Source organism: Petaurus breviceps, unplaced genomic scaffold (genome assembly GCF_028583685.1).
Source record: "Petaurus breviceps papuanus isolate PSGF00001 unplaced genomic scaffold, PetGlider_PUasm1.0 90723, whole genome shotgun sequence".
Taxonomy (NCBI): Eukaryota; Metazoa; Chordata; class Mammalia; order Diprotodontia; family Petauridae; genus Petaurus; species Petaurus breviceps.
The window spans coordinates 9,613,296-9,632,520 of NW_027187323.1; the positions used below are offsets into that span (position 1 = coordinate 9,613,296).

A 19,225-nucleotide genomic window follows, 5' to 3' on the forward strand; every position below is an offset into this window, starting at 1 on the left:
AGAGAGAGAGAGAGAGAGAGAGAGAGAGAGAGGTGGGGGGGGCAGAGGAAGAGAATCAGCAAACAAATTCATTGATTCTATTTCTGCACTGCTACAATTTCTGATATTTAGTCCCTATGGGACCTTAAAGAAGTTACTCAATATCCCTGTTCTTGTTTCCTCACCTACAATATGAGAAGGTTGGCATGACATCTGAGGCCCCTTCTGGGTCCATTCTCTCCTTTTTATCGAAACTGACACCATTCTTATGTGGGTCCTTATTTCAAACCATCTGCACTATATCGATAGCTTCCTAGTAATTCTTGTTACTTGAACACTCTCCCATCACCAAATTATCTCTGATACCACTGTCAGAGATCTGGTCCTATGACTGCTTAGGAACTTTAGTGGCTCAGCATGACCCTCTGAGGGAAGTAAAAATATGTGTACTTAGCATTCAAGACTGTAAAATTTAATGGCTCCTAAAATTTTTCAGATTTATATTATCTATTTATCTATGCACGTTATTCTTAGAAACCAGGACTGCTGTTTGTACCTCAAATTCATTGCACTGAAGAGATTGTGGATTTTGGCCCTAGGCCTGCTGGGGTCATTACCTCCAGCTGATTCCCTTTTACCTAATTTCTACTATTATCATTAATTGGTGGCCAAGAAATCTCTTAGGTTCAGAGGTCATACATTAAAGCTGAAAGAGACCTTGGAGATCATCTAATCTAACTCTCCCAGTTTTCAAATAGTGAAAATGAGCCCTAGAAAGGGGAAGTGACTTGAGTAAGGTCTTACATGTAGAAAGTGGTAGAGAGCCTATTTTCAACCCTAGGTCATCTGACTACAGTTTCAAATTAATTTTGCCAGGGTTACTATGTATAAAAGATCCAGGCACTTAGGTTTTGTTGCTGTTGTTTTGTAAAGGTAGTATTTTATTTTTTCCTAATTATATGTAAAGACAATTGTTAAAATTTATTAAAAAAATTTTTTAAGTTCCAAATTTTCTCTTTCCCTCCCTTAACTTCGTTATCCCTAAGATGGTAAGCAATTTGATATACATTATATATGTGCAAACATGTAAAATGTATTTCCTTATTAGCCATGTCACAAATAAAGAAACAGATTAAAAGAAAAAATAATTATGAAGAATAGTATGCCTCGATCTTCATTCATATTCCACCAGTTCTTTCTCTGTGTGGATAGCATTTTTCATCATGAGTCCTTTGGAATTGTCTTGGATCACTGTATTGTTGAAAAATAGTTAAGTCATTCACAGTTCTAATCATTGTATAATATTGCTGTTACTTGCACAATGTTCTCCTGGTTCTGTTCACATCACTTAGCATCAGTTTCTATGTCTTTCCAGGTTTTTCTGAAGTCAATCTGTTCATCATTTCTTACAGTATAATAGTATTCCATTACAACTATACACAACAACTTATTCAGTCATTCCCCAATTGATGGGCATCCCCTCAATTTCCAATTCTTTGTCACCAGAATAAGAGCTGCTACAACTATTTTGTACAAATTTCCTTTTAAAAAATCTCTTGGGATATAGATCTAGTAGTAGTATTGCTGAAACAAAGTGTATGTACAGTTCGATTGCCCATTAGGCATAGTTATAAATTACTCTCCAGAATGATCACATCAGTTCTCAACTCCACCAAGAGTTCATAGTGTCCTAATTTTCCCATATCCCCTCCAAAATATATCAGTTCCTTTTTCTGTCATTTTAGCTAATCTGATAGGTGTGAGATGGTACCTCAGAACTGTTTTATTTTTCATTTCGCTAATCAATAGCAAGCACCTATATTTTGCAAATACATCTTCCAGGGGACAGGCAAAAAGAAAAGTTGGTTAGGTGGAAATCTGTCTCAAATTAACTTCAGTCTTTCTTCATTACCTGGCATATTTTCCATAGTCCCCTTTCATATTAATATAGGAACTCCAATAAACAGATGTGAGCTTCTCCTACAGGATGTTATCACTTGGTACTTTCTAGCATTCTTGTTTTTCCTAAAGTTCCTACTGAACTTGTAGAAAGAGTCCTTTCCATTGTGTGGGTTTTTTGAGCATTTGTGCATGTGGATAGAATGAGACTTCACTAAAAATTGTCATATTCTATTATGTTGTTAGGGGTTATATTTTTTTTTTTGACAAAAGACTGAGCTGGGTTTAGTTATCTTTATTAGATGTTTATGACTTCTTCCTTAGTTGGTAATTATGTAAACAGATTTATGACCAAAACCCCCCCAAAAAACCTTGCTCTCACTTCCGCCTTTGACATGTTAATTGTTTCTCAAAAATTAACTGAGGTCCTGTCAAATTCTTTATATGATTTGGAATGTTCTCTGCTGCTAATTCATTTTTTTTAAATTAAAACCTTTAGCATGTTCAAGGGCTCAGAACATTAAAGAAAAAGCATTGTCAGAGATGGAAACAATAGGTTGTGTGGTTATAAAGAGAATGTAACATATGAGGTGATCCAGTAGGATAATGAGGAGAACAGCAACTCCTCCTCCGGGAGATATAAGATTGTTTGACAAGTGCTCAAGATGTTCTCAAACCACCTACATTGTTATCTGTCTGTATCTGGTTTTGTGATCCTCATTCTGAAGTTAGCAGAAACAGTCTTCGGGTTACTGGATCAGCTTTTGTCTTCCTTTCGTGGTTTTGAGTTCCAAGTTCAAAAGGAACATTTTGGAAATGATATATTCAAACCAGTGACCCTCATTGGTGTTTAACTTGGATAATATCTCATCCAAAATACATGACTTGTCTGATGTGAATAAATATGGAAATGATATTTTTTTTAAAAGGGAAACTGACAACTACTGAAAGGGAATTGTTATTTTGTTGTTGTTCTTCCCTGAAGTAGTATTTCAGGGTATTAATGACTTTATGAGCTTTCAGCCTTTTGACCACCTACAAGAAAGACCTTTACATAAAAATACAACCTTGATGATCATGACTATCTCAAGGAGACATGAAGCCAAGCATTTACAAATATAGGTGTGCCAAATCTGTTTTTAATAAAAACAGAAGAAAAGAATCAGAATGAACCCTGACCCCAAAGAAACAACTTTTAAAATCGGTCCCTTCATTTTTTCTTTTAATTACTACAGGGAAAATCCCAGTATTCTGTGTATATGTCTGGGTGTTTTGTGTAATCTAGGCATTCTAAGTTAATAGATTCCTGACACATAAAATATATGCTACTTTGATGATGCTCCATTTGACTTTTGTCTATTCGAGGATACCTAATTCTAACTGCACTATTAGTAATTTTAAAAAATTGCCAGCGTTTTTCTATATGTTCTTATATTAACCAAATTAATTGAATGACCTCAATTTTTCACTCAATGGACCTTAACAGGTGTACAAATTTGGGTAGGCACATTACTCACTTGCATCAGTACTCTCTTACATTAATCTAATTTATTTAATTTTACTAAGAATGATTATGTTTACTAGATAACTAGATCAGACAAGGCATGCAAGCATGTCGGTAATCTATCTGTCTGTCTCTCTCTCTCACTATCTATCTATCATTTCACATACCAAAGATAAAAAAGAAAGACTAAAGAATAGAGTCAGGTTATGCTATTATGAATCCAGGGAACTAAAGCATTGCTACCTTATAAGCTGAAGGAGGGATGTATTAGATACAAATTTTCTCTTTGATTTCTTCCCCCTTCCCTGCAAGGGAAACTATCTGTATTTTTCTGTAAGCAACTATATTAAAATGAAAAAAAAAATCACATTTCCTAATACTTTTTTCATTTCAAGTATTGCTCCTTCAGTTGAAAAAAATGTTGTTATCCCCCCACCCCTTTTAATTCTTTTATTCCATGTGTGGGAAGAAAGTATCCAGAACATCTTTTAAAATAATGAAAACAATAATAACTGTTCCCCAAAGAATAAAAAAAAAGCAAAAGGAGGGCTTTGTTTGATTTATCTGTGATGGGGAACTTTGGAACTTCACTTTTTATGAGTTGAAAAAAGAGATGTACACCACACTTCTACCCTCCTATTATGACAGTTTATGTTTCCTATATAGCTTATTTAACTCAAATGCCTGGGAAATAGACACAATTACCACCTTATGGAATGCTACTTAAATTTAAATGCTCCCTGAAGAATAGAAACCTACTTTATCTTCTCAAAGTTTATTTCAGTTTCTCAGAAATAATTCCCTCTATAGACTCCTGAAATATTCTTGTTCATCATTTAAAATTTTAACCTAATGATTGTGTAAAAATGACTATCACAGGGAAAAACCCCCCAACATAGTAGAGACTGCTCACAAAAGCTTATACAAAAAGACTGTATACTATGCCCATATACAGCTTTAATCATTCACTCTTTCAGCTGTTATCAATTTAAAACCAATGAAACTCCCACACTGAGTCCATTTGAACAGTCAATTTTAATATCTTGGGGCATCTGTAGTTATTCTGAATTGGCTGCAAAAGCAGAACTAACAAGTTAAGCTCTAACCATAAGTCTACATCAGGCTGGTAAACCATACATCAAACAGAGACAGTTAGTCAATACTCCAGTATGAAAAACCAACAAGCATTTTTAAGAAGAGCAATATATTCATAATATGCTTGGCAGTCTGGTTTGCATTGCTTCCTGGAGAGGAGTACATTTAACTTTGTAGTCAAGATGGTGGGCATGGAGAACTGACACAGCCCCTCATGCTGGCAGAAGAAAGAAACAATACTGAGGGAATATATGTCATTCAATTTGTGGGTCATATCATAAATGAGAATTAAAGCCACAGGAAAATGTACCTTTTATGAGCAGGAACCAGCCATCAAAGCTGACAGGAAATAGTATAATTCACCTGATCCACTCAGTTATGCTCACATTGCTACCCTCACTTCAGTCCAGCTAGAAGATAATGAATGAGGCATATTCAAAACAAATTTGGGGCATTCATTCATCTTTTCTATCCTTTAATTTCAAAATGTGAGAGATTAAAAGGGTGCACATGACATATAACCTCTAGACCTCTCAAACTCTTTTATGTATATTATCATAAAAAATAAAGAGTGTGTGGGGTGGTGGTAGAGCCAACATGGCAGATTAGGGGCAGTCATTCAGTCAGGCAACTGAACACCGCCAACATTCCCCTCCAAACAACTTTAAAATAACACCTCAAATCACAATTTGGAGCAGCAGGGTCAAAAACAGGTCTGGGTGAGATATTTTTTTCTGGCCTAAGAAAACTTAAAAAGTTGACAGGAGAAATCTGTGACACTGGGGTAGAGGGCTGCTTTAGAGTCTATGTATGCAGCGGTGGCAACAGCAGCAGCTTCAGAAGCCCAGAGACAGTAAGAGCATAGACCAACTAGTCAGAAAGAGATTACAGGGGACCCTTGGCTGGCACTGGCTGGAAACTGATATTGGATATTGGATGTTGAATACTGATTGGCAACTCTACTGCCCACAAACAGTTGAAGGTTGCAGTTCCAGGGTAGAGAGGAGAGCTGGCAGTCAGTCACAAGGGAACCCTGGTTACAGCAGAGAGGAGCACTGGTACGTGTGACTGCAGGGCACCAGAGGCACTTTCTGGGTGAATACCAAACCACAAACAAGGAGATGAGAGACTATACCCCTCCTGGGATAATACCATGTTAGAAATATGAAAAACTTGCAGACTCTCAGAAGTAGCTCTGAAAACAGCAGCACAAAAAGAACCTGAAGTTTGGGACAGTACCTCCCCAGGCCCAGGTGAACAGAGCCCAATATAAAGTTCAAAGTCAAGAAATAGACCAGAAAAATGAGCAAAGAACAACAACAAAAAATAATTTGACCATAAAAAGCTGCTATGGTGGCAGGGAACACCAAGACATTAACTCAAAAGAAGACAGCAATGTAAAAAAAAACCTGCAAAAAACAAAAGCCTCAAAGAAAAATGCTAATTGGAACCAAGGCTAGCAAGAATTCCTGGAAGCATTAAAAATAAGATATAAGGATTATAGAGGAAAAATTGGGAAAAGAAATGAGAGTGATATAAGAAAACTATGAAAATAATTGAATAGCTTGGCGAGAGAGGGACAAAAAGATGGAAGGATCACAATCACGATCTCAGACATAGCAAAAGCAAAAATAGACCTAATTAAAAGAGATAATCAGAGAAACTACATTATGTAAAAAAGTACCATAGGCAATGAAATAATATACAAATGTTTACAACAAGTTTCTCCGATAAAAGCCTCATTTCAAATACACACTGACTATAGAACTGAGTGAAATTAATAAAAATAAGAGCCATTCCTCAGTTGATAAATGATCCAAGGATATGAATAGGCAGTTTTCAGAAGAAACCAAAACTATGTATAGTGTTATAAAAATGCTCTAAATTGCTATTGATTAGAGAAGGGTAAATTAAAACAACTCTGAAGTACCACCTCACACCTATCAGAAATGATAAATGCTGTATGGGATGAATAGGTACATTTATGAACTGTTTGTTGGTGGAGTAGTGAACTGTTCTAACTATTCTGGAGAAGAATTTGAAACTATGCCCCAAATGCTATGAAAATGTACATACCTTTAGACACAGCAATAACATTGCTGGGTCTGAATTCCAAAGAGATAATAAAACAGGGAATAGTATCTATTTGTACATAAATATTTATAGTAGCTGTTTTTGTGGTGACAATGAATAGGAAATTGAGGAGATGCTCATCAATTGGAAAAAGACTGAACATGTGGCATCATGATTGTGATTGAGTACTATTGTGCTATAAGAAATGGGTGGTGGTTTCAGAAAGATATGGCAAAGACCACAGGAACTGATGCAAAGGGTAGTGAGAAGAGCCAGGGGATCATTGTATATAGTAACAGAAATGATCATCAACTGTGAAAGACTTGGCTATTCTGATGAATACAATGATTTGAGACAATTCCAAAGGACCCATAATAAAAAGGAGCATAAAGGATACATGTTGATTTACTGATTGAAAGTCAAAATATCAAGGGTGTTAAAGATGGTAGTGGGGTTTAGGGAATGGAATGGACCTTAACTTGAAATTGAAAGTATAGAATTGAAATTTTTGTATTAATATTGCATCTACTGGGGTATTTCAAAACTTTAGTAAACTGAAATCCTGGTGGGCAGGTATTGGTCCTAAGTTTTCTTATCCTCAATGCATAAAAGCATGACTGGTGCAAATGATGAGAGCCCTCAATTTCTTTCTTTGTAATGAGTAGTTCCATTTTACTGGCTCGATTGAAACCCAACTCTCTCCAAACCATGTAAAACATTCTATCCACCTAGATACTTGTTTAAATTCTTATTTATTAGATCATTAGGAAATTTTACTTTCCCCCCCAGTTAAGGATTACCCATGTTCTCACAAAGATCAGTCATAGCCTCAAACAGAGTGTAAAATGGGGAATTAGAAAAATTACAAAAGGGAAAGTTAGAGGCTTACAAATCCTGCAGATCCTGCTCAAGGGGTCTAGGGAGGCTCAGAAAAACTAACAAGAGCTAAGCTAGAGCATATTCATAGTTGCTTGTGATGCTAGCTCTAAGTGTCATGAGGGAACTATTGAGTAAAAGAACTCCTGCTGAAGAATGGCAGGGTATCCATAACCAGACCTAACCTAATATTTTTAAAGATTCTTTTGAACACTGACAAAAGCTCAATATCTCTTTCTCCTCTTCACATAGCCTCAAAGAAGGAAAAGTTTAAGATGTGATCAGAGAATCAGAATGGTCATAGACCACTATTCTGACACATGAAGGAAACAATGTATTAGCCTGACATTTGGTCATCTGTATCTCATTGAGGATATGATTTCAGAAGCATACTTGCTTTGGCAGAAGGGGAGAGGTTTAGCGTCTTACACATCCTCGGCGTATAAATCATAATCGGTGCTCTCTCTGAAGCACAATGTGGAGTTACACTATAAAACAAAGTCAGATACTGACCCTGTTACTCAATTTTTGACTTTGCCTATACCTGTTTATTTTCTCGAAGTTGCTCAGGTTTTTAAATGCAAGCTTTAGACCAAGGAACTTTATTTTGGAGATCAGCACCAAGGTCTGACTAGTATCTCAGGCAGGGTTCTCCAGAAAAAAAAAAGGATTAAATGACTGGAATTACAATTTTCAAGATCAACCATATCTTGCAAAGAGTGAGGAAATCCCACAAAGACTTGCTAAGGGGCAGAGCTAATGGCATGATGATAGGTCTAGGGGTGGCTAGCTGTCATCACTCTTCCATATCTGCATAAAAAAGGCATAGTGTGCAGGGTTTTTATCCAAATTCTAGTGTTGACTGGGACCTTATCTTTTTGTGTGTATATGTGTGAGGAGAGGTAAATTGATTTGAGAAAAATGCTTTAAAAGGAAAAGAAAGGAGGGAAGTAAGAAGGCATGATACTTTAAAAAAAAAGTTTTCTTAGTAGTAAAAGCTTATAAAAAGTAATGGGTCATCTGAATGAAAATCTCATTTTTCTTTTACATGCTAAGAATCAAATTCTCGTGGTGCCAGGATCTCCCAAACACATTATTACATGCTAACTCCTTTGAGGTAGGTGCCAACCCATAAGAAAATAATTCTATGTGCTAGTGGAAAATGCATTCATTGTGCTGGCTTCTTTTTTTCTTTTCTTTTCTTATCTGTTTCTCTCCCATTTCTCAAGGCTCATTTTCTCTTGTTGCTCTAATTTTATTCAGCCTTTAACTCCTGAAATGGCCTGAATTAATTTGTCCTGTGGCTAGCAAGCTTTGAAACGTTATGGGCATAACCTGCTACCTAGGTAACATTTTCTTCCACCTTTCTCCATCTTTCATTGTGACTGGTATTTTATTATGGAATGAAACCAATTGGCTGGTACTCTATTACCAACACATTTGCTCACCGGAGCCTTTAAATAATAGTAACTGGATGTGGACTATAAATGCAGAGGAACCAGGAAGCTCATAGGCCAAGATGAAGCTTGAGGTTGGCTATTAATTTTGGCCAATATTAAATCATGACATAGCTCACACGTAAGGATCACAGTTCAATTATGAACCACAAAGTAGTAAAAAAGAGAAGATTTATAAGATATTTTTCAAGCACATTAGTGCATATTCTAGAAGTTGTGTGAGTGTTTCAGGCAGAAGACCCATGCCCCAGTATATAAATTTGAATACAATTATTCTCAGACTAACAATGATAAAGTGACAAAACCAGAGCAAGCCTCTGCTTGGAGCTATATTGCAGTGTTGCTCATATATATTTTGCTTAAATTAACAATGTGACAAATAGGTTACACTGTCATATATCAGCTCTAACAAATTATTTTTAAAATACTTTCCTCTTACTCAACAATCCTCATATATACATAGACATAACAGAGGTGGAAAGTTTAGGGCTGACAATTTGCAATTACAATCTGAACTGCAATTCCCTCCTTACCCCCCCTTAAAAAAAGATATTTGACACACTTTACAAAAACACTATCATTTTAATGACATTAGTTTCTCATATGATGGAAACCTTAAACAATTAGTTGTATCTCTCTGGGTAATTACTTGGATGTCCAGACAATTAGATGACAAAATGCAAGTAAGTGGGTGCACTTAGAAGAAAAAAAAATATGACCTTGCACGAGTATTCAGTGAGCCTCAGTGTGAATCAGACTTGAGAATCCAGGGCATCCAAGTGTGAATCATATTTTGATGATCATAACAAAAAGGAAGAAAATTACTATCTTTCCCCATCACCATCTCCATTCCAAAAAAAAAGCCAGATTCTACTGCTTTGATTTGAAAAGTGCTTGGTGTACCTGTATCAAAACCTCAACTAAAATTCAAGTGAGATAGTTTGTATGACCATCTTGGTTACTAATTTGCTTTACAGGCTTAGATAAATTGTTTGACCCTTCTGTTCTTTAGATTTGATTTGTGGATCTAAAAGGTATCCTGTGGTTCTTTCCTGGTACATGCTAAATCAAAGGGAGGGTATAATATTATTTCAGTTCCTGCTAATCTTAGTGATTCTGTGCATGAAACTATATCCAAATGTATCTAATCTATTAAGGTTGAAATGACAAGAACTTTACCATCTTAGTGCTTATGATAGTTAATATGATGTTGGACAGCAGTTTGATATGTAGAACGTATGCTTCTGGAGGATAGAAATTGTTTTTATATTTTAAATGGGATCATTGAATCATTAGAGGGAACATTGTAATCAATCAGTACATGAGTCCATTTGAGTATAAGTACTCCCAGAGTCAAGCATAAAACTTTTCAATATAGGTGTTCAATGCTTATTGAATTGAGCTGAATTAGTTCTATATTTTAACAGAAAACTTTTTCAATGACTTCAGAGATAGGCTAGGTTAAAAAACTTAATAGAGAGGCACCCTGTAGTGATACTCTAAAACAAGTCAGCACAAGAACGATGTGAAGAGCTTAAGAACAAAATTCTAGCAACACATTTTTACAAAAATTTTACAAAAAATTCCAGAGTGGACACCCAGAAAACTCATCTAAAACCTCACATTTTTCAAATGATATACATGAGAGATACAAGTGTGTACAGGTAACTGAAGATAAATACTAAATAATGGCAAAATTCTATAAGAATAATATCAACAAGGTTAAGGTGCAATTTGCCAGAGGTAAAAGACAATACTGGAAAAGCAATAATGGTGGCCTTTCAAAAGAAAAAAAAAGATATGTTGGGAGCTAGAGGAAGATGAAAGAAAAGCTAAAACTCCTTCTTATAATCACTGGGAAGTTAATGGAAGATGGAACTAAGGCAAAACTAGTCAACTCTCTCCCCCTTTCCCTCTCCTTATTCCTCTCTTCCTTCTCCCTCTCCCCTTCCCACACATTCTATCTCTGTCTCTCTTCTTCTCTTCTGTACTGAGGAGTATAATCTTTGAGTTAGGAAAGACATAACAAAAACAGTTCAAAAGAAGCCAAGACAGCAAAAGAGGATCTTTCTGTGCTTAGTGAGGTGAAGTTATCTGGCTTCTCCAAATTAACATCTCCAGATTTTGAAAGAACATGTGGATGTGATTGCTAATGTGAGATTAATGGATCTGGGATGGGAGTGGGGCAACTATTCCAATTTTTCAGAAAGAAAAAGGTAGATAATTCAGAAGGTAAATAATTCACTAAGTGGCATAATGGATAGAGGACTAAAGTTGGAGACAGGGAGACCTTAGTTAAAATCCTGACTCAGATTTTTTTTTGCTATTGGTATGAGACCCTGGCCAAGTCATTTTACCTTACTTAGTCTCAATTTTCTTACCTGCAAAATGGGGATAATTGTAGCATATATCCCACAGAATGAAATTGAGGATCAAATGAAGTAAAATATCTAAATAAATTTGTAAATTTAAAAATATAAATATATTTATTAATACAAATTAGAGGTCACTGAACTTGACATTAATTTCTAGTAAAATTTTAGAACAGGTTATTAAAGGGACAGTTTATGAGAACCAGAATAATTAAAAACAAGTGAGGTCAGACTATATTTTTTTATAGAGTTACTAGTCTGTCAGGGAAGATTATAGAAATGATCTATTTCAGCAAGAATTTTGTCCCTTTTTCACCACAACCTTTAAGGAAAGATGGAGAAGTGTGGACTTAATGCATTTAGGATTGGAATTAGTTCATAGAGTGTAAGTATAATCTAGATTGAGAGTTGGAAGGGCCCTCAGAGGCATTTAGTCCAAGTTCCTCCCTTTTCAGATAAGGAAATTGAGGTCCACCACTGGGACAGACAACTTTCCCAATTTTACGTATGTAGTCAACAACACATTTGAATTCAGGGTTTCTGACTCAAGAATTCAGATCAGCTCTAAACCACTGATTATCTCTAGGGCACACTTGAACAATGGATTGATCTTAACCTGGTGGATCATCTGCACCAAAGCACCTCCAAGGATTAGTCCTTGGCTTTGTGTGACCAATGACTTTAGAGAAGTAATAAATGATATGCTTATCAAAGTTATGAATGACAAGAACTATTGGCACAATAACTAAGGTATTGATGGTGCTTATACAACCATTTTCAACTTGACTCCAACCTAACTCTTATGTCTAATTAAATATTATTCCTTTTGCTGCACTTTATCATCTAGCTCTAGTCAAGTTAGTCCTCCCTTCATCCATTACACATATCATTCCATTTCCCATCTTCCTATTTTTTCAATGGCCATCTCCCATTCCTGGAATCCACTTTTGCTTCACCTCCACTTCATGGAATCTCTCATTTCTTTCAAGATACTGTGCAAAGCACCACTTTCCATGTAAAGCCTTTCCATCTATCTATCTCTCCATCATGCATCTAGGTAGAAAGTGGTACTTGAACAATGCCTTGAAAGAAGAGAAAGATTATGTATGTATATTTGTATCTATATGTATATATGTATGTATGTATCTTTCAATGGAAGCTTTTTAAATGTTTTGTCATTATATCCCTATCTATCCCTATCTATTATATCTAGCATAGTAATATAGTAGGCACTTAATAAATGCTAGATGATTGATAGAATCAGGAACTGGCTGAAACAACTGACTAGAACAACTATCTTTCCTGATTATTAGAATGGTCCAAAAAGGACAAATAGCCTTACAAGTTGATATTCTATCCCCTTCCACTTTAAAAATGAGGAAATTGAGGTTCAGAAAAAGTACAAGCACTTCACTAAGGTAATCTAAATATAAACAAAGAAAGCTTTTGAATCCAGTTCTTTCAGATTCAGTTCTCTTTCCACTATATTATGCTCTTATCATAGGGCGTATTTAAACAGAAGTTGGCCATAGCCTCAATGTCACTGGTTATCTGCCTCTGTAGAATTTACCTCTAAGAAATTTTACCTCTAAGTTGTGGTATAAAAATATTGCCTTAATTTCTGAAAATTATGTTCAAAGTGTTTCCTTTTCTTGAGTATCAAATCTAGTATTTAAAAGCTGGCATATTTAGGTTTGTCTAGAGCGACAGAGTCATTAGCCAATATGAGCAAAAAGAGGTCTAAAACAAATGGAGGATACACACAGAAACACCTATGAACCACTCTAACATGCGTTCTTTTGTCTGAATTTACACACTCAATTCACTGGAGCATGGGTTCTAATCTGATATATAATATAAAAAAATAATGAAATTCCATACACACCTGAGAGCTTGATAGTGCATTTGGCAAATATGAATGGCACTTGATGGAAATTGAAAGCTTTTTAGAGCACCTACACTTACAATGGCATAATTAACACTATACTCACCTGAGTTATTTGGATGAGTTTTTCTAGGGGCAATCATTGCATATAATATACTTGGTGCTTGCTTATTCTATTGGTTATCAGTAGTTTCTTGCACTAGGAATATTTTTTTTCTTCTTAATCCCATTAAAAAACCAAAAATATTTCATTATGTTAGAATTTAAAGCCAGATTGACATAATTTGGGATGTTTCTACAAGAACTTGCATAGTACACATTTTGCAGAAATAGTATGTTTGAGGTGATTTTTAGTCTCCTAGATAAACATTATTTTCCTATCAAGCACTATGGAGATGCTGCTCTGATAAACATCATGATAACAATGAAAATAATTTGAGTCCCAACATGGGCTAACTTTGCTCTGAACAGAAAATGGAAATATGTTCCTTCAGCTTCTTAGGATTTAGGGCTGGATAGAAACCTTAGAGATCTCATAGAATCATTGATAAAAAGGTAGAAGGGACCCTCAGATTGCCCTCGTTCACCCCCTCATTTCATAGAGGAGGAAATTCAGGTCCAGAGAAGTGATTTGCCAAAGGTCATGCAGGCAGAAAACAACAGAACTATTTGAAACTATATCTTTTAAGTCCTGATCCAAGGGTCTTCTCATTATATCACTCCCTCACATGCTATTTAGAGAAAGTTTTTTTTCAATAACTTATCAAAAATAAACTAACCTGGCAAAGGATGGGGGATGGTCAAACAAATTATGGTATATAAATGTGATGGATATTATGCATTAAGAAAGGATGAAGAAGATGGTTATAGAGAAAAATGTGAAGACTTGTATGAACTAATGTAAAGTGACATGAGCAGAACCAGGAGACTTGTGTGATAATAACAATATAGTAAATACAAACACTTCCAAAAGATTTAGGAATTCTGATAAAAACAATGATAAACTATAATTCATTGTGATAAAACATGCTACCCTGCTTTAGATAGAGAGGTGTTGCAATATCAGTGCAAATTGAAGCTGATTTTATTTTATTTTCTTGGACAGGACTGGTGTGGGAATTTATTTTGTTTGACAATACATTTTTTTGTAATGGATTTTGTTTTTCTTGATTTCTTGTGGGGGGGGGAGGGGAATGGTTGAGGGAGAGAATTGTGACATGCAAATAAAATGAAATTGAATTTTAAAAAACAAGCCACCAGTTGAGATCCTCTTCATTTTATTAATAAAGTCCTTGGTCCAGATAAGGAAAATTAAATATAGTAATGGAAACAATATTTACTTTTTAAGAAAAATTTATGATTGTTAGAGAAAGATTATGAAGCACCTTAATTATTTTGATAAAAGAATTTGATTTGAAATCAGGATACCTGGATTATAATCCCAACTCATATACTCACTAGCTACCTGACCCTGGGAAAACCATCTCTAATCTCTCAGAGCCTTGCTTTCTTTATCTGGCAAAAAAAGGGGATTTTAATACTTGTAATTCCTACTTTAGTTGTTATAGAAAAAGACTTTTTCAAATCTTAAGTGCTACATAAATTGGAGTTATAATAATCAAGATTCTCTCCTAGTTGAAAGTTATTAAGCATACTTAACCCTACTGACATTAAAAAAAATACTCCTTTCCTGCCTTCCTTGGTTCCTTCCTTCCTTGGTTCCTTCCTTCCTTTCTTTTTTCCTTCCTTCCTTCCTTCCTTCCTTCCTTCCTTCCTTCCTTCCTTCCTTCCTTCCTTCCTTCCTTCCTTCCTTCCTTCCTTCCTTCCTTCCTTCTTTCTCTCCCTCCCTCCCTCCTTTTTCTTACTGATCAAAACTTACTGATGTTAATGAAAGAATGACAGAGTAAAGCTTCCACACCTTTAATATAATAATTTTTATGGGGAATCTGACATATCCTGTGGTTTTAAATTTGGATTGTTGACTTTTGCTCAGTTAAAAAAAAATCACATTTTTGAGGGAAAATCATATTTAAAACTAAATTATACCTAAGAAATATACTGGATTTTAAAAACAGGAAATATATGAAGGAAAAATTGCCACTTAATAAAATAATTGAACTTTATGAAATCAACATTTCATGTCGATTTGCCATAATATTATCCTTGTTAATGAATCCTGAATCTTTGGGCTGGTGAGGGTTAAAATTTAATGGAGCTATCAGATATGCAATTAACTCATCTGATTTTTTCCCTGACATTCCATTATATCAATATTAAGACTATATTCAGGAATATAGTAACTCTTGAGTTCTGAGAAAGGTCTGAGTTAATAGTTTCTCAGCATTTTGATTGGGTCTTGGCTCTGCTACTGAATCTAGACTTTTTGAACTCTATGTTAACCTTAAGGCTTTATGCATAAAGTTGGGGTGGTTGTAGTTGATTATATGCTTAGATTTCTCAGGGTAGTATATTAACCTAAAGCAATACTCTAACTCTAAAAGTGGTGCTTTGCCAAATAAGTTGAAAGAACTTTATATGCAGTTAATTAGAATATAAATTTTGTCCCTAAAACTGAAAGCAATAAAGGGAAAAATCCAATATAATACTATGAAATAGTTGTGAATACTGTCTCCCAATGACACCACCATTAAAAAAGCTTCCTCTGTCTTTAAGACCATATAAATGTGTTTCTGTATGATATTTGAATCAAACTTGTCTTATAAATATGCAGAATACATATCCATTTCTATATTACTGATGATTATTACAAATTGTATTCTAGAAGTTGTCTTGCATTCATATGTCAAACCAATTGTAGATATTAAAAAATTTTCATATTGAAAAATACTAGTAAGTTTTAAGATCTCTATTTTACTTGTTTATAAAATAATATCTCTTTCAACTTAATTGTAAAGAGTGAAGAGTTCAATTTAACTAGTTTTCTGTGTCTTATATCTGGACTTTCTAACATTTTGGCTAAGTATTTTATTTGGACAGAAAGGAATGAATTACTTTGGGTTCCATATCTGCAGAATGAAAGCATTCATAATACCATAGATATATGGACCTAGAAGGGACCTAAAAAGCCATCCTGTATAATCCTTTCTTTTTATAGGTGAGGAAAATAAGTCTGACGTGGGTTTAAGTGATTTATCCAAGGTCTCACCAGTCATCAGAGTTAAGCATCAGAGTTAAGATTGAACTTAGGTCCCCTGATTCGAAAGTCAATGCATCCTTTCATCACCACATTCCCTTAGATGATCCAAAATACCTTCTCAGAGGCTCAGAGAATTAGGTTGCTTGTCTAAGATTAATAGTGTTAGAATGAGTATAGTAATATTTAATTATTAATACCATAAGACAGAGTAAAAAAAGTCTTGTCCAAGGGCATCAAATTTAGAGGGTCCTTCATTCCTTTGATATTTCTTGCATCTATCTGTTCAACAGCAAATATAAAAACACTTAGCACTACTTTACAAGAAAAAAAAATCTTCACTAGGAATTCCTATATTATGTTGCTCCTTTCCATCCAATCCCATTTGGTATCCACAGAAATGACTTCATGATGTTGTCCCAGAGTCTCTGCTTCTATATCATGCTGTCCTTCCCCCACTATCTGTTTAATTGAAGCAGGTAGGTGATATAGTGTCAGAGTGTTGGACATGAAATCAAAGAGAACTAAGTTCAAATACTGCCTCACATGATTATTAACTGTGTGATCTTGGGAATGTTATTTCACTTCTCTTGGTGTCAATTTTCTTATTGGTAAAATGGAAGTAATAATATTTCTCTCAAAAGGTTGTGTTTAGGATCTAATGGCATAACCTGTATGAAACACTTTGCAAACCTTGAAACTTTATATATTGTTAATTGTTATAATCTTCATCCTCATTAGTATTTGTATTACTAATAATTTTTGCTACCAATGAATAAATACTGGGGGCACATTTTGTCCCACTTGTCATAGGAGTAGTTTGTAGCAGAGGTTCTGGATACAAAATACCTAATTATGATTCTTTTTAACCATTAGATTAAAAACACAAAATCCACTGTACCTTTAATAAGTCCTTTTTCTTGAAGAGTTTTCAGGGAAGGTCTTCGGTTAATGAATTTCTTTAATCTGCTTTTGACTCTGCTTTTGTCACTTGTATCAGAAACACTGTGCTGTAGTCTGAATACTGGAGATAAAAAAGAAAGACTTTTGGTAAATCTCCCTTTTATTGTTATTATTTCATGCAAATATAAATTGAGAACCTTAGTCAGAAAGCATGTACCATAAGACAGACTGACTCTCTCTCATATATATACATACATATATGTATAAATATATATATTTAGCACATATGTATGTGATGCTTTCTCAAGTGTAAGTATTAGTGATTTTGTGTTCTTGAAGTGTGTGTATGATCAACCTGATATAGTCACAATGGCTCAGATAACTGAATCTGATCACTTCATTTTTGGACTATATCTTCTGGATAAAGGGAATATCCTCTGTCTCAGGAGTTGTTAATTTTGTCATTGCAGACTCTTTTGGCAAGAAAGAAGCCTTTAAGTAAAATAATATTTTAAATACATAAAATAAAATATGTAAGGTTTTAATTACTTCTCTGTATATGCATTGTATCTCTTGATGCTGTCTCAGTATATATCTTATTAGTGCTCTTCTTTTGAAATTAGCTTGCATATTCTGTAATTATTTACCTATGCATTTACTGTATCTCTACAACCCCTACCCCTACATGGACAATATGTGCTTATTGAGGTCAGGGATTATCTCCTTAATGTCTTCTTATCCCATCATCTATTGCAGTGTCTGCCACATAGTACATAATTAACAAATGTCCATTGGCTTGATAATAATAGACCCCAAAACAAAATAGCATAAAAATGTTGGGAAGCATTTTATGGGCACTGAGCACACCTAACTATATATTCAAATTACCTTCAGATTACATAGAATTTAGCTAATTTAAGCATCTTTTGTGGTCCAAAATACACATATAATTTCCCCAATGCTCTGTCCAATTGTAGAGTAAGTTTCCTCTATAGCTGAGAAATTTGCTGACTGAAAACCTAGGGTTAAGTGAATGCTTTCATTGTTTGACTTTTTTATAGTTTGAACTTGGGAAGTAAAGAAGAAACAACTAATGTTTGTGAAATAACATGTATATTCAATTGCTGGATGTGACTAAAACATTCCATTATAACTGCTTCTCAGAGAATTACTAATGACTACCTTTTACAATCCACTGCAAGCTTTTCACACCATTCTTCAACTACAGGCCAGTTGTATTTCTATGAAGAAATATGGTGGCTAAGAATCACAAGGACTTGGAGGAAAACTGAAATAAAATGCAAGTTGCTCAGGTGGAACTCCAAACTTATCAATGATTTCGATAAAGGACAAATGACCTTTTCCAATTTGTCGAGGGCAAATATCTAGGGAATAAAATTAATATACTCATCTAAAGAGTCAGTTTCCAGAAAGATCTGGAAAGGCTAGCACACTGGCCTGAATGTAGTATGATGATAATTATAAGGATAATGCAAAATCTGACATTTGGTTTAAAAAAAATAAACTTAATGAGTATAAACTGTGGGAGTCATGGCTACATTGTAGTTTGTCTCAAGATCTAGGATTTATGATAGATTATCAAGTCCATACAAGTCAGTATTCTGCTATGACCTTTATGATATCATAAGTGGAGGGGGTGTATCGATAGTTTTGCCATACTCTGCCTTGCTCAGACCATATCTAGAATATTGTGTTCTCTTCTAGATACCACTTTTAAAGGAAGAAACTGATAAGGTGAGAGATTCTATACTTATAGGGTGGAGTGGTTTGAAAAAAAAGAAACATTTCTTAACAATTAGAGTTATCCAAAAGTGGAATAGGTTGCTTCAGGAGGAAATAAGATCTCCTTATTGGAGGTCTTCAAGCAAAGACTGGAAACCATATGTTGAGTATATTGTAGAGATTTCTTTTTTGGGGGGAATAGGAATTATAAGTTTGACTAAATGACCGAGTCCCTTCCAGCTTTTAAACTTTGTGATTCTGTATTCACCATCCTAAGGTTTGCCC

The 19,225-nt window shown here is 34.8% G+C and overlaps 1 protein-coding gene across 1 annotated transcript in view; it reads right to left on the reverse strand.

The window, feature by feature from the left end:
• The window catches only part of ARHGAP15 (Rho GTPase activating protein 15), an 859,970-nt gene that overhangs the window by 346,893 nt on the left and 493,852 nt on the right, over positions 1 to 19,225 (reverse strand). The window contains exon 9 of the mRNA XM_069066760.1: positions 17,196 to 17,318. Within this exon, the coding sequence (XP_068922861.1) occupies positions 17,196 to 17,318 (123 nt within the window). The remainder of the gene's footprint in view (positions 1 to 17,195; positions 17,319 to 19,225) is intronic.